This window comes from Carica papaya, chromosome 7 (genome assembly GCF_054855325.1).
Source record: "Carica papaya isolate Zhongbai chromosome 7, ASM5485532v1, whole genome shotgun sequence".
NCBI classification, from domain to species: Eukaryota; Viridiplantae; Streptophyta; class Magnoliopsida; order Brassicales; family Caricaceae; genus Carica; species Carica papaya.
In genome coordinates this window covers 25,355,532-25,370,464 of record NC_142315.1, presented here as the reverse complement: position 1 = coordinate 25,370,464, position 14,933 = coordinate 25,355,532, and the positions used below count along the sequence as shown (strand labels likewise).

Below are 14,933 nucleotides of genomic sequence, written 5' to 3'. Positions count from 1 at the left end.
TGTACTTTCAATACAAGTAAGAAGGAATACAGCGACACTCCAGTATGCCTCTATTAACTGGTGTATTATTCACATCTGTATTCGAGTGAACTCATGATGAAAAATTGGCGGGCAAGGCGACAACCTCTTGAATCTGAGCTTCGTCATAATGCCTTATTTTCATATGAACAAGTTAGTTTATTTCTAAGCATTAGCTCCATGAAATAGAATGGTCACATTGAAACGGAGACAAACATTGAGAAACTCTGCCTTCAGGTAACATATGCATTAAGTAATTGTCTGTGTCATTTTTTTTAAAAAAAAAACTCTGTTAAGCTTTTTCTTACCTGAATAGCCTGCTGCAAAGCACAATAAGATTCTTGAGCTTGTTTTCTCTTTGCCGCAAACTCATCATTCTCCTGTAATAGATTTTTGGAGATGTTCTCTCTGCACGTGTCAATGAAAGATTTTATCAGAAAAAGCTTTTTAATTTTTAAGCCTAAAAAAGATATTTTTAAGTACAAAACATGCATATTTTAAATACCAGAGTATGATTATGCAAGAAGAAATTAACAGGAGAATGTAAAACCTGAATAGATTCTGCATTAAAGTCATATGGATATTTCTTTTTGCGTATCGATTGATCAAATGGAACAAAAATTTCAGTAGCTTCAAAAAAATTAAGAGATATCTTGCTACAAAAGAATATAAAACAGAAGGTTACCAGAATGTGCATTATAGCGTTCGGAACCATGTGTTGAATATGTGACTTAGCAATGTCATAATAGGACCTTAGCAATATTTTGATTACTAATATTTCTAGTTTATCTTGGTATGTCCTTCTGGTGATAAAACCGATGGGACCTGAAGAGTAGAAGAAAAGTAGTACTTCAGTACTGACTTCTGGAAGACTGATTAATAGGGAAAGTTTATAAGGTGATTTTGAGAATATTTTTTATATTTAGCAGTCTTGGTATTTTTTCCATCTTGGCTTTGATATACTAGAACTAAATCTTTTGAGGTTCAATCAAGAGCAGATATCGATGATGAGACTAAAGAATATACCTTCGCGAGTTGGATTATGGATGATATTCCCTGTGGTTCGGATGATATTTTAGCTGCAGTATTATAATCTGGTGATAGACTGCGCCCCAGTATTGGTGAAATATTACCCCGAGCTCTTGTGGATGGATAGTCTGCGCATCACAAGTTCAAAATACTTTTGCTTATTCATACAATCTAGACTCAGATTTAAATTGTTTTCCTTTTCAATTAAAACAGAAACAAATTACAAAACATAGCAAGACTTTACCAGATTGAACAGGCCTGTCACTGTTTGGTTGAGGACTACTTCCCTGCCAATGGCCATTCATAAGGTAAATGAGGATGATATGAATAGAAGTTCCAGTTACCACCAAAACAAAAAAGATTAGTAAGTTCATCTGAGATATGATGCCTCCAATAGTTTAGATTAAAATAGAAAATATCCTGACAATTGAAAACATAAAAAAAATTAATCAACTAATGCATCTTAACCATACATCATCTGGAGACATTATGCCTTGGAAGTATGTTAGATTTACCCTATGCGTGCCTATATGAAAACAAAGGAAAGCAAGTACCATTTTAGGTGGAGCACCAGCTGATCTCTCGAGCATTATGTGAGGCTTCTTGCCTATCTTTAATGCATCTAAACCATCCTGAATATTCGTATCCGTCTTTAGAATGGGACCATGGAAAGAGGCATATACTATGTTTGAAACAAATAAATCCTACAAAAGCTGTGATATTTATTTGCAAGTTCACATTTTTTTTCCACTCTAGATGTAAAAATGTAGATTTTAAATGAATTCTTTTCTTTGTGGAATCAATTTTTTCCAAACACTGTCAAAATCTACCAAGAAAGTTAATATTTAAATTGTCCTGAATTCAGATGCACGTCCAATTTATTTGGAAAAAAAAAACCTACAAGCTTGTTCACTGCAAACATACATACGTGGGCAGATACCTCTTGTAATTGAAGCTGCTGCTCAGCAAGCTCAACAGCTTTCTTCCTGTCAATAAACTTGGAGTTGTAAGAATGTATATGTCCCAACTGAATGGTTACAATGGTTCACTAATCAGCAAACAGCCAGAAAGGTGAAAGAAAACAAAATCACTTAAATAGTGTTCAAGCACTGACTCTGAGCATTTCCATACGTTAGTTCTAAGATTGCTTTGATTATTTAATATAAAGAATTCAGATGTAATTTTATATAGTTGGTACATAATTTTATCAACTATATTCATATCTTTAATTTCACAATAATAGATTGGTATTCTCATTGGTCAAAGAAAAAATCACAATAACATCCAAGTTAAATTAGGTATGGAATTACTTTGAATCAAGACATTTGTATTATATGCTCTTTCATACTCAATATAATTTAAATCTGACCCAAATTCAACCAAAAATAACAGACAAGGACTAGTTGCATGGTGCTCTACTTTTCTTAAAACTTTCTAGATTGAAAACAAAAAACTAGATATCTTACTAAAAATTAACAACAAAAAAAAGCTTACTGCCAACTTTACCATGAGCTAACAGAATTAAGTACATATAATTCAAACAAATGAATTTAAGGATGAAATCACCTCCGTTTCAATGCTCTCTAAGATGAATTCTTCAGCATATTTTACTCTGTTATACAAAAACCTTGTCATGACTTCATTTACTCGCCTTCTGAGGACTGGAAACATTTGCAATTGAGTCAACTCACAATCATGGGTCACCTGCAGGAGGAGGTTACCTTCCTGGTTATGATATTCATATCAATAATAATGATGTTAAAGATCATAAGAACCATACGCAACAGTTTCTTCACCTCTATCAGTTCATCATAGACAAAATGTAAACACTGCAGGGAAGGATCTGATAACCGAGCAATTTATTTTCTTGCCAAAACTTCAAACAGAACCTGCACATCAAGTAAAGTTGATGCAAGTGACAAAATAAAAGTTATGATAATTCATATGCAGTAAAGAGAAAGCATCTTATGTAGCCATTATTTTCCTCACCGTGAATAACAATGAAGCTGGTTTTATTCCAGTGACATTTCGGATGGTCTTCTGAATATTCTCATCAGCTAGATTTTCACAAGGGTCCAGTTCCTATAACCAAGGAGACCATTTTAGACCCTGTTCTCTTGTGTAAAACTTCGCTGAATGGACGTATAGAGTTTAAAAGAATAACTGCTCGAAGTATATTTTCCTATCACTCCTCAAGCTTTTTTTTTTTTTTTTTGTTTTCAACGATTATATATGTATTTATGTACAAACATATACGAACTATAAAAAGAAAACTCAAAATTTTTTTTCCGTATCTAAATAGGGCCTAATATCTCTCTTATTCAAAGTAGACAAATTTTTTTATCAGTTACCAATACAAATCTCAAAACAACAAAGAAGAGGAACAGAAGCAGAGGTGACAAATCACCTCTAAAGTCGTCCCAAAAATTGATTCAAAAACATAGTGGATCCTGCTATCATATAACTGTCTAGTTGACATGTTCTGGTTGCTCCCATCAATCATGGCACAAAAATCTGTCAAATGGGAAAGGAACTAAACTAGCAATAAATATTACCAAGAAAGAGTTATTCAAGATTTATATGGACAGCTCAGGATTTTCACAATGGTAAAACAATATTTTTTAATTACTGGAATTTTGAAATCTTATACACAAATCTGCAAAATGACACCTCTCTATAAACAAAAATCTCACCTTGACAATATCTGTCTAAGATGTTCAATAACACCTCTCTTTGTTCCTCCTAGAAAAAGACAATTGAGAAGTCAACTTAGCTTTCTGATTCATAAAATAAAACGTCTCATACAATTAATATTTCTGCATCAGAAATATGAATCAGAAAATGTTCTAATCATATTCCTGACAACAGTGTATGGACCAGAAACCTCTGACAATTCATAAAACAAAACTTACTTTAGAATCTATGACTTTTCTGTAAGCTTGCAGCTCTCCAGCAAGTGTGACCATATGATAATTCAATTTAGCCTTCAAACCTGGATGAACATTTCTTATATGGAGCTCAAGGATCTTGAACAGAAAATTGGCAACCAAACATGCATAAGACAGAGTAAGAAGGATAGAAATTAACCAAAAATAGACATAACCAATTGACCATTAACTTTTCAATAATCATTCTACCCTCTCCTGCATTTCATAAGTTTAACAATGTGATGAAAATATTTTAGTATTTCAGAACCTTTTTCTAATTCCATCTCAAAAAGCCATGGTTGCTGCCATTTAAGAAATAGAACTAATACTTTTAAAAGATGGAAAGAAAAGAGAAAGATAGGAAATGTTTAGGATTTAGAAAGAATATAAAGCACCAAAAATCTAACTTCTGCTATCTAAGCTCATTAAGATCTAGCTACACGGAACAAGTCTTAACTAGTTCTTAATTCCTAATTCATTGGCCCATTTGGGAAAAGTATTTTTGTGTCAATTCTCATTGGACAAGAAATAGAAAAGCATCATAAACTATACCCACAGAACTTACTACAGTACTAGCAAGAAAGCAAAAGGTCATGGATGGACCTGATTCAACTTCTTCGCTAATTGGGGAATGCCACAATGATTAGCGAGCTTGCTATACACCTTCATCATGCCATAGAAAAAGAATGAGATGCTCAGTTCAAATTAAGATATATGAATTTGCAAGACCATTAGTTAGAGAAGCTGAGAAGTACCGGATGTTCAATAAAAAAGCTCTCTTCAGTGGCAAATGCCTCTTGAATATTCCAGTTTTTACTAACATCCTGCATCAAAGATGAAGATAGATGTAAAGAGAACGTGCAAAATTGTTGAAGTGTAAAAGATATCCATTGTACGTCCAGTAGAGTTCAAGAATTTTCTAGTAGTAAGATTGGAGAAGTTACCATCTCTTTCAAATAAATCATCTTTTATAGGATAAAAAATTTATGCGACAATATTTTGCTTGGGTTCAGCAAAACTTCAATCATATTATTGGTATCATCTGTGATAATCTTCCCAGACCTTGGGACTACGTTAATCAAATAAATTATCTTAACTAAGGGGCTAGTTTGCTGGACAAACAGTTCTTCATCCTACAATTAGAGTCAAGAGAATCGTTTTCCTTATAAGGAGAAGTCACTTAAGTAATATGTTTTTTTTACAAGAACACATTATTTGTACAAGGAAAACTCTAGCGACAATATTGAAATCAACAATTAGAAGTTTTTTAAAGGAATACATACCTTTAGACTCCAATTCACAATGCCATAAGATCCATAATTCAGCGAAGGAACTCTTTCAAAGAAAAAGTTGTATACATCCAGATATCTCTCGGTTATCTCGAGCTACAAAACAAATAATACTCCTTATTGAAGCTTATGATCAAAGTTCAAGAATGAAAAGAGAAAACCTCACCATTCTAGAAACAACACAAACCTTTGTAATCACATCAATAGTCCGAAAACCTAATCAAAAGTTCCAACATATGAGAATATCTTAACACCAATCACCACTGCCTACGTGTAAAAAGAAGGAAAAATTACCAACCTGCTGGATCAACTTCTTTAGCTATCTGAACTGCATCTGAGGTAATCAAATCAGAAATTGCAGGACTAACAGCCAAAATGATACAACTGTCATTGCTGATATAGGATATTATTATCCTCCTAATTATCATTTCCGTTTCACTTGTTTGATCTCCCACCGGATTCTTGGTAATTCCAGGCAAATCAATGAGTGTCATTTTAAAAAAATTTGGAGAAGATATCCTTATTTGAATCTCTTTCTCTGAAACCCCCCTGTTCCTACTAGCTTCTCAGAATCAATGAGTGTCATGTGATTATTCTTAATTCTTATCAGCATAATTTTAAAACTTTTAGGATAATTAGTGACAATCAATTATGTTAGATGATACCAGAATAGGTTTAATTGTCAAATCTTACTCCTTTCTTTCAGTTAAGATTTAATTTTTCACAAATTATGGTAGGCTTAGATTTGATTCACGTATCAGCATGCGTTTCTTGCTCATATAAAATAAGAACTCAGACAATAGAGTTTTCCATTGTTCATATAAAAAGGAAAATGTATGATATAATTTTACTATTTTTTTCTTTGACCTCTTTTTTTTTTTCTTCAATAAAGAAAATTACCATATTGAACTTTTATTATAAGTAGTAATGCACCAAATTTACATAAATTAGGCAATTAATTTATTCTGACTATAAATACAAATAAGTATACATATTACTTAGATATAATTTAAAAGCATGATTTGTTAAATTCATAAGACCTAATAATTTAATGCATGTATACTAAAGTAGATTAATTTTTTAAAATTATCACGTTGTGAGTTTTTTATTTTTTTCAATTTTAATTTGTTTAATCTCAAACTTCTAATTAATTCTTGTATAAGACAAAAGCTAAACAATAAAATCTTATTAAAAGCAAAGAGATTGATGCAAAACAACAAAAAGTAGCCCTTGATCCTAAATATTAAAGGAAAATGCAGAAATTAAACTGTAATTAATAGAATATGAATTCAAGCTTAAATTATGTCTCTGCATATATATATATACACTGAAAAATCACAACAAAACTAAACAAACTCACCCGTATCTGTATCTCTTCGCGAACGCGAGAGGAACTGTAGAAACGCTTTCCGGGCAAGTGGTTGAACTCAGCCCACTCCCTGCCATCATCGCTGGAAGTCCGTTGACGGTGCTCTAGCATCAACCGGATTGGACGGCCCATGAGTGCGTCAAGGACGCTGGACTTGCCGCTGCTCTTGCTGCCGACCATCAATACTTTCAGAGGCTGCAAATTACTCGATAGCTGATGCCCGAACTCCTCCATCGTATCATGCAGCTCGCCGATCGCCCGAATCACCGACAAACCCGTCTTCGGAATCTTGCCCACTGGTTCGAATTCTTCTGCCATTGTTCAATGTTCGATTGAAGCCAAACTCTGAAAGTTCTTGTTCGTGATGCAGAATCTGAAATTTTAGGACACTGAAAGAAGAAGAAATCAAGAATTTATGAAAGTGATTTAACTAAAAGTAATTTATAATAATGGAAACTCAATTTTCTGGACTCAGTCGAATACAGAATCGTGCTTTTCTTTCCTTTTTGGTATTTTGAATTAGTTTTATATTTTTCCAGGATTCCATTCTATTCCCGCTAATCATAACTACTTATAAGATTGTTTTTTTTTTTTCAATCCCTGATTTAATTTAATAGTTTTTAAAATATAAAATAAAATAAATTACAAAAAACTATTTTGTATTTTCAATTTCTTAGGTAAACTTAAAAATATTAAAATATTTAATAATATTATTTTTTATGTATATTTAATCTTCACTTTTCTTATATTAATTTATAAATTAAAATCTTTATGTGAACAATTTGATTAAATATGTCTATAAAATTTATACAAATAAGTTTATTTTTATCAAAATAAAAGGTCAACAAATGGGAATAAAATATAATTGTTAAACTAAAGTATTCAGTTTTAATTGTGAATAAAAATAGGTAAATACATAAAATTATTTATATTAAAAAAATAAAATATATTTATTGGTTTATAATAATAGATACTAATTATGTTTATTAATATAAATAAAAATACATTAAGTTACCAGAGAACGTATCATTAGGCACAAAGTACCAAACACGGACACCCCAATTACCCGACTCAGCTGGAAGCTACTGAGTTGCAGACAGCAGAGTGGGGGATGATGGCGAGCGATGGCGCTAAAACCCGCAAGAGAAAGAGCAATTCAGAATCTGAACTGTCGCCTATCATCCAGTCTCCGGTCGTGGACACCATCTTCGCTCTGTTATTGGCAACTCTGTCGAAGTCCGACTACAGACCCGACTCCATTTCTGTTGTGAAGAAAAGTTTAAACAAGCTTCGAGCATCGCTTCTTTCAACAGTCCCTTTTCCGCCATCTCTATTTTTTCCTATTATCTCTTTGCTTCCTTTACTCCTCAGTTCCAGGTTATCTCCTCTCTGTATATACATGTTTGAGCATATGCAAGTGTAAATGCCTGTTTGAATTGATCGAGTTAAGTCGATTTCTTTTTGTTTGTTCGGTGCGGTTATTGTAGAAATAGAGAAATTGCGCGCTGCGGGGCGAAGCTTGTGGGGTTGGCCTCGTTGTTGTCGTTTGAGATGAATGAAGTAGTTGCTTCTGACGGGGAAACTGTCAAGGAATTAATTCCGTTGCTGGCAAGTTTGGACCGGAAAGTTTCAACGGCAGCGTGTAATGCCGTTTTGGATTTGTCTACAACCTCCATTGGACGACAAAGTTTGTTGCAGTTTTCTGCTCTGGAGACTCTTATGTAAGTATCCAACTCTTTTTGTTTTTTGCTTTTACCTCTAGTGTTTGTTATAATAATCTTGATTGTTTAAACAACTGACTGTAAAGAGCGATGAACATGAAAGAAGAAGATTTGGGTTCAGTTGTTATGATTTACCTTTGTTTGGTTGCCGAGAAACCATAGAAAAGAGTCATGGATTTAAATTTTATTGACATGTTATTAAGCTTATGAAAAGGTGTCATGTAGTACTCATGGTATTAGGCTTACTTTGGGCCATGATGTCGGTTTTAGAGCGAGAGGTGCTTCATCAGTTGTGGTTTCCTGGTAGCTTGTTATTTACCAAGTCTGTTTTTCCATGGCCTTGAAGTTAATGCCACGAGCTTTCGAAAGGAGCTATGTTTTCCAGAATTTAACTTACTAATTCCCAATATGATTGGGAAAGCATATCTTTTACATTAGTTGTTAAAAATTTAAGACAAACAAATCATATATTTTTTTGTATTGTAGTGGCTGATTTAGAAGCTTATGTTCGATGATGTCTAAAAGATGTATCCAACTTATCAATGTTGGGAAAGAAAAGGCTTCCCAGCCATTTTGCTAAGAATTGTTTTTTGGTTTCATGATCTGATGGTAAATTGAAAATTTTGTGGCTCTTTTGTGTCTCCCGTTATCACCCGTTAACTTAACATGCATTAGGCTTGCATTCCTTCAGGTTCCTAGATCAACAATATCAATTTCTTTATGCCCTGGGGATGAAGCAAATATTACCTATCTTGAGATAGACTGCAAGGAAGGTGAATTTCTAGGTTTGCTTCTTGATGCAACCATGTTTCTTACTAATACCTGTGAAACGGTGGAATTGGAAAAGATTCCAACGAAGCTATTGGAATGTTTTTCTGCTGTTCTGAAACAGATTTGGGTAAAAGCTCGAAGTCAAATGTTTCTTGGAAATATTTCAAGATCTTGTCAAGAGAAAGGATTTCACTTGACAAATATGACAATCAACAATCTGGCAGAAAGCTTATTTAGGCTGTCTATTAATGCTGACCAACCAACTGCAGATTCTTCACCTGAGATGGTTAGGAGCAGTATTTTTGGTTCAAGTGAGAATGCTTTTAAACATTTCCTGTTAAATCACTGGGAGGTCTCACCTTTTCTTATAGGAAGTCTTAATTTGAAGGAGGATCATGATCTATTAAGATCAATTATAAGCTCTATATATCCAAAAGGATCTCTTTCTTCTCCTATTTCTTCTGTCTTCCAAAGTCTTATTTCATGTCTGCCTCTTGCTTCAGATGAAATGGACATCCTTGGTTTCCTTAAGGAGGCAAGAACTAAATTGGGCTGTCCTCTGATCTATGACCAGGATATTCGGGTTCTAAGAACAGAGAAGAAGTCAAAAAGGGAGGTTCACTTTTTTCCAGAAAATTTATGCTCTTGCTCTGTCGAGACTCCTTGCTTTTTTCATGTTGATGATATTTTAAAATGTGATCAAGCATTTAAAAGGGGTTACACAATTGCTTTACGTGGTGCAGAGTTCCGATTTGAGAGTGTTGCATCCATTGCTGATGGATTAGCTTCTCTATTTGGTCAACCATCAGTTGGGGCCAATTTGTATTTGACACCACCTAATTCTCAAGGATTATCTATGCACTATGATGATCACTGTGTGTTTGTATGCCAACTTCTTGGAAAAAAACATTGGAAAGTTTTCTCTCAGCCAATTGTCCAGCTGCCTCGCTTGTATGCGTCCTGTGACATCCCTAACAGTGAACATATTGAGAGTTCAACAGATTCATGTAGAAACTTACTGCTAACAGAAGGTGATATCTTATATATTCCAAGAGGCTATCCTCATGAGGCATATACAGATAACAACGAAGTTAATGGATCAGCTGGGTTTTCACTGCATGTGACACTAGCTATTGAGGTTGAACCTCCATTCTCGTAAGTATAATTTCCAATAAGTTTTTGCATGAGTCTGATATGTTATTTGGTTATTGAGTTATCTCTCATATCCCTGGCTTCTCCCAAGTCTCAATGCCCCTGCCTTTTGTAAATCTTGTTTGTTTTCCATAGTATTGGTTATTTTATGCTGTTGAAATTTTCTATATTGGATGTGTCCATATTCTTTATGCCAATTCACCCTGTACATGATAGCTCCAAGCTCTCTCTTCTTTTGCATACAAAGGCCAATCACTTGGCTGCCTTGAATTTTGATATTTCTTTAACCATTTGCCTTTAATAATTATAGAATAAGTTCCATTCGTTGATGCCAAGTGCCAATGGGATGCTTCTCTATCAAGCAGTCTGTTTTTATTATCTTTTTTTTTTTTTTCAGAAAACCACCTGCAGAAGGGGACAATTTCAATAAGTCTTCACAAGCTTGCTAAAATCTTCCTTTTTTTCTTTGGATGAGAAAGTCAGAACGCAGATTTTATGTTTTCCAAAACTGGATAACAGGAAGTCTTTCAAGGTTTTTACCCTACTTTAAAGAGAGTAAATAATTAAAGTTGGTAATCAATTAGGGTAGTTGAGCAAAAAGTATAGACAGCGGAAAGTGAAAGAAGATAAGAAGTTAAAATTTTGACGACTTAGTAGCCAAAAGTAAAATTAAACCAACGATTCAAAAATTTAGGTTTTCCAAACTAACTATTCTTTTGTTTTTAGTTTAAAATAACCTAAAATAAAAATAAACCTCTTTTTTCTAACTCTAGGGCCTTATCCTGTGATCACCTCATAATGAAGCTTTCAGAAAAGTTTTCTTTTCTTTTTAAATTGAGATATATGGTCAAAGGTGTTATTCTTGTAAGAACCTGTCCCTTTGTTATCTTGTGTGAAATGGCCTTTCTCATAATCATCAATCTCTTATATTTATTATAATGGTCATCTTGTAGATATAGATCTTCCATAAAATACTCAGATATCTTGAGGTTGATCGGAATTATGGTCATTATAAGACAAAAACTCAACAGTGCATGTGGATTGATCCCATGTTGTTTACAGAATTGAATCGCATAGACGTCCCTGTTCATCAGACATAGAGACAGGGTTGGGGCCATTGGCTCTAGAAAAGGTGCTTATGGACGTCTCTTTCATGTGTTTCGGTCAATGTGAGATCTGTCAATTATTATATAAATGATAAGGTTCTGACATGGGTAATTTCTAGCAAACTTGAGCCGTTCAAACTAGACACTGTAAGTCTATGATATGGAAGATACATCCTGTCAAAACAGTAAAAGAAAAAGGTTTATTTGCTATTTGGTTATATTTAAATGAGAAAAAAAAAATTTCCATTCAAGTAGTGAAATATATTACAAGCATTGAAAACTATTGACTCTTTGAACGTACATGTTTAGGCTGTTCATGAGCCAATAAGAGAACAATGAGGTTTTAAAAACTGTTATTCTTATGCGGTGTTTTCTGCCTTTTGTTTAAGAACAGGTGGGAGGGATTTGCACATGTTGCACTTTGTTGTTGGACCCAAAGCCAAAAGCCATGGCAGCACACTTCTTCTGGGTCTTTATCTACAGTTCTGAGCATCATGTCCATTCATTTACTTCATATTACTATCGGTTTAATTGGTGATTCTGATCCTAATTTTCGAAAGGCATGCTTGGTTGCTGCAATTCCTTCCCAATCAAACACCGAGAGTTGGCTTTATCTGAATCAAAGGGCCATCTTCAGCAGTGTCATTGATAGAATTAATTCAGCATCAAGTATGCTGGAGGCAGTCAGGACAGTGGAAATGGCTAGTCAAAAAGATGAGGATCCTTTTCAAAGGATGACGTGGTTAAAGTTTCTTGATTGGGAGACAGAAACCACGGAAGGACGTGATTGGATTTTACCCTTCACAAAAAGTGACAATCTGTTAACAATATTTTCTCAGCACAAAGACATGGCAGAGGTTGCATTTATGCAGGTCAAAAATAAATTTTGTAATGAAATATTGTATGAAGGTGCTATCAGAAGCTATAAGAGGCTACTTGAGAGGTATAAGAGACTGAGAAAGCAATACATGAATGGAATGCTCTCTCTGCATTCTAACAAACTGTAACTGTGAGTTCAGACTAGAGTATATATGCAGCCACTGTGATTGTTGATTTCCTCTCTCTCTCTCTTTTTCAAATTAGTTATGCACAATTTTCTATATTGGTATCATATTGTGCTGTACTTATTGTTCCCACTATTGTTAGTTTGAATCTGAGTAGAATCCACAAGTTTGGTTCAAGTAAGCCATGAGAAAATAAAACTGCACATAAAGATGGATTGTGATTTCATGCTAATGATTACTGATCATTTATATATAATCTTCATCTATTTCACTAAGATACATCCACTCATCCTGTGTCATCAGAAATCCAAATCGCTACTATGGTCTGGGATGTTTTGGTGTTGGTGTTGGGTGAGTTGTCACTCCATGGTAATCGATGTGGTAAACCAGCTGATCCGAGTCATCTATTCTGGTTGTATATTTGAGTGACACTAAATCTTCTAATTTCAATTCCCTTGTTTCTTCATCAGCAACCTGCATTTCATGCAACCTGATTATGAGGCCTGGAACAATGTCTACATGGAAAATTTTATCGGAAGCATAATTTGATGGGTGCAAGATGCAAGAAATTCGCAGAAGGTATGTAATAGTCTCCTCTAAAACTGAGGCGGGTTTCTTTATCAAATATTTACTGAGAAATCTGTTCTGGTGCACAACATTACTCCTAGTTAACTGAATTAGACCTGACACTGTATACAGGTTGATTTGTATGGCTATTCTGACATGTACAGGCTAACTTATCTGCATTCCCTTTTTAGAAAATAAGAAATTACTAAAACATTGAAGAGTTCGGAAAATATCAAACCCACCTTGAAACCAGAGTATCCAACACTGTAATTGGGTGATGACGGCCTCGTTTCCCTCATGGCTCTCCTTCCGGTAAGAAGCATCGAGGAAGAAGAAGAAGAAGAAGAAAAATTGCTGATGATGTTTCTGGAAAAGGAATAGAAAGCAATTGTGAGGATACACAGGCAAACCAAACACAAAGGTACCTTCATTATAACCATGTTTTATGTTCTCTTGATGAAATGAGATAGAATACCTGAATGTGAATATATATATATATATATATATATGCAAGTGCTCTACAATGCATTGAGAGAGATAGAAAGAGAGGGAGAGAAGGGGGGGGAATCAATTATTGATAGAGGGACTGGGGAGACATGTCTAGGCCCATGCCTATGATTCTGTTGTGTGCTGAGAGAGTGCAGGAGACCCAAGACCAAGTTAGACCTCTTTGACCACTACCCTCCTTAGCACAGGTTACTAACACACTGTAGTGTTATACTTGGGCAGGTAAGGGGATAGGATTCACGTGCGTGTCCATGCCAAACAAAACCCATCACGATTGAATCATTGATCCATGTTTTGTCCTAACCAGTGATGACTCTTAATGTAATTATAACCTTTCAGATGTTGTTTGCGGCTTCTTATGCTCTGGAAGAATCTATAGGGACTTAACATTGAGTTTAATGTTGAGTTACAATAATCAATCTTTTCCTTTTCAAGATTTAATCTATTATTTGATTTGCTTTGTAATTTAAAATATTTGAATAATTTATGACATACGATAAATCATTCTTACTAATTTACTATTATCCTTTTGACGAAATATATAGATCATTAAATATATAAACTCTTTGTGAGCAAAATTAATTAAAAATGTTTATTAATAGATACTCTGGATAATTATTTCTAACATTGTTTTTAACCAAAAGTTTAAAAAAAAAATTGGTAAAATTGTTGATTCTTACCTCTTTTCAGAGTCATAGATTTGAACACTGAAGTAATGGCACTATTGAAACTTTTGCAAGGAATTCATATATGCTCTAGCACATGTTCTCTCCATCTTTATCAGTGTGGATTTATTTTAATTTAGAGATTCTTTGACTATCCATATGGGGAAGAAAGAATTTTGATGGGTCTTTGAACTTTGATATGCTAACACATCCCTAGAATGGTGGCTTTTCCTATTAGATTAGTTTCTTGCCTGCTCGTGAATATTATTAGGTTTACAAAAAAGGGTATTTCTTGGGTTTGTTAATTGGTACTAAGGTCCACAAATATCGTCCTAAGTGTGACTTTAGAAATGCAATTATTGAGTTCTTTGTGAATGGACACAATCGTGAGTGATATGTTTATGTCAAATTGATTCCTCTTATATCAAATTAAATACAACATATAATACCCAATTAAGACAATAAATTATAACAATGCATATTATATTTTATTATATTTATAGAATTTAGGATTCGTTGTTCAGTTTTATATGAAATTTTATGTGATATTAAATTTATTATTTTTTAAGAGAATTTATATCTCTCAATTGAATTTGTTAATGCAATTCACTAAAAATTTTTAATTGTTGGGAAAAAATTCTCAATATAGAGATCAAGACTAGAAATTAATAGAAATAAGCAAATTATTTTTATCTAAAAAAAATAAAAATAAACAAATATATAGAAATAGCCAAATTCAAGTCCGATATAAAATTAAAACTATTAACATAAATAAACAAACATATAGAAGTCGCTAAATTCAAATGCA

At 33.7% G+C, this 14,933-nt stretch overlaps 3 protein-coding genes across 15 annotated transcripts; 1 reads left to right on the top strand and 2 right to left on the bottom strand.

Annotated features, from left to right (window-relative positions):
- Positions 1 to 1,291: 1,291 nt before the first annotated feature.
- On the bottom strand, positions 1,292 to 7,192 carry LOC110809851 (dynamin-related protein 3A-like). 9 transcript variants are annotated; one of them, XM_088207412.1, is made up of 15 exons: positions 6,624 to 6,853; positions 5,562 to 5,821; positions 5,451 to 5,479; positions 5,258 to 5,359; positions 4,730 to 4,798; positions 4,578 to 4,637; positions 3,960 to 4,073; positions 3,741 to 3,789; positions 3,455 to 3,561; positions 3,037 to 3,129; positions 2,844 to 2,936; positions 2,614 to 2,751; positions 1,972 to 2,074; positions 1,602 to 1,679; positions 1,292 to 1,334 (listed from the first exon to the last, which is right to left on the bottom strand). In XM_088207412.1, exons 1-11 carry the CDS (start codon positions 6,710 to 6,712, stop codon positions 2,907 to 2,909), a joined length of 1,002 nt encoding a protein of 333 aa, XP_088063538.1. In that variant the 5' UTR covers positions 6,713 to 6,853; the 3' UTR covers positions 1,292 to 1,334; positions 1,602 to 1,679; positions 1,972 to 2,074; positions 2,614 to 2,751; positions 2,844 to 2,906. The 9 variants fall into 9 exon arrangements, with proteins under 9 accessions (XP_088063538.1, XP_088063536.1, XP_088063535.1 ...); XM_088207410.1 differs by having other exon boundaries at positions 1,972 to 2,033; XM_088207409.1 differs by having other exon boundaries at positions 1,320 to 1,334; positions 1,988 to 2,033.
- Positions 7,193 to 7,654: 462 nt separating this feature from the next.
- Positions 7,655 to 12,965, top strand: LOC110809810 (uncharacterized). Of its 5 annotated transcripts, none has more exons than XM_088208688.1 (6): positions 7,655 to 8,009; positions 8,120 to 8,353; positions 9,029 to 9,126; positions 9,628 to 10,279; positions 11,777 to 12,767; positions 12,857 to 12,965. In XM_088208688.1, exons 1-5 carry the CDS (start codon positions 7,744 to 7,746, stop codon positions 12,387 to 12,389), a joined length of 1,863 nt encoding a protein of 620 aa, XP_088064814.1. In that variant the 5' UTR covers positions 7,655 to 7,743; the 3' UTR covers positions 12,390 to 12,767; positions 12,857 to 12,965. The 5 variants fall into 5 exon arrangements, with proteins under 5 accessions (XP_088064814.1, XP_021891438.2, XP_088064812.1 ...); XM_022035746.2 differs by having other exon boundaries at positions 9,029 to 9,435; XM_088208686.1 differs by having other exon boundaries at positions 9,029 to 10,279; positions 11,777 to 12,391; positions 12,690 to 12,767.
- LOC148253095 (uncharacterized) lies at positions 12,586 to 13,403 on the bottom strand. Its single transcript, XM_088208690.1, has 2 exons — positions 13,196 to 13,403; positions 12,586 to 12,860 (listed from the first exon to the last, which is right to left on the bottom strand). The coding sequence occupies exons 1-2, from the start codon at positions 13,391 to 13,393 to the stop codon at positions 12,705 to 12,707; spliced, it is 354 nt and encodes a 117-aa protein (XP_088064816.1). The 5' UTR covers positions 13,394 to 13,403; the 3' UTR covers positions 12,586 to 12,704.
- Positions 13,404 to 14,933: the final 1,530 nt, after the last annotated feature.

Coding starts and splice junctions, on each gene's coding strand:
- LOC110809810 (XM_088208686.1), top strand. CDS start 7,744: ATGATGGCGAGCGATGGCGCTAAAACCCGCAAGAGAAAGAGCAATTCA. Junction 8,354..9,028: donor TCTGCTCTGGAGACTCTTAT/GTAAGTATCCAA, acceptor AACATGCATTAG/GCTTGCATTCCTTCAGGTTC. Junction 10,280..11,776: donor GAGGTTGAACCTCCATTCTC/GTAAGTATAATT, acceptor GTTTAAGAACAG/GTGGGAGGGATTTGCACATG.
- LOC110809851 (XM_088207412.1), bottom strand. CDS start 6,712: ATGATGGCAGGGAGTGGGCTGAGTTCAACCACTTGCCCGGAAAGCGTT. Junction 5,822..6,623: donor GCGAAGAGATACAGATACGG/GTGAGTTTGTTT, acceptor CTGAGAAGCTAG/TAGGAACAGGGGGGTTTCAG. Junction 5,360..5,450: donor CTATTGATGTGATTACAAAG/GTTTGTGTTGTT, acceptor TTTGTTTTGTAG/CTCGAGATAACCGAGAGATA.
- LOC148253095 (XM_088208690.1), bottom strand. CDS start 13,393: ATGGTTATAATGAAGGTACCTTTGTGTTTGGTTTGCCTGTGTATCCTC. Junction 12,861..13,195: donor TTGGATACTCTGGTTTCAAG/GTGGGTTTGATA, acceptor CATGAAATGCAG/GTTGCTGATGAAGAAACAAG.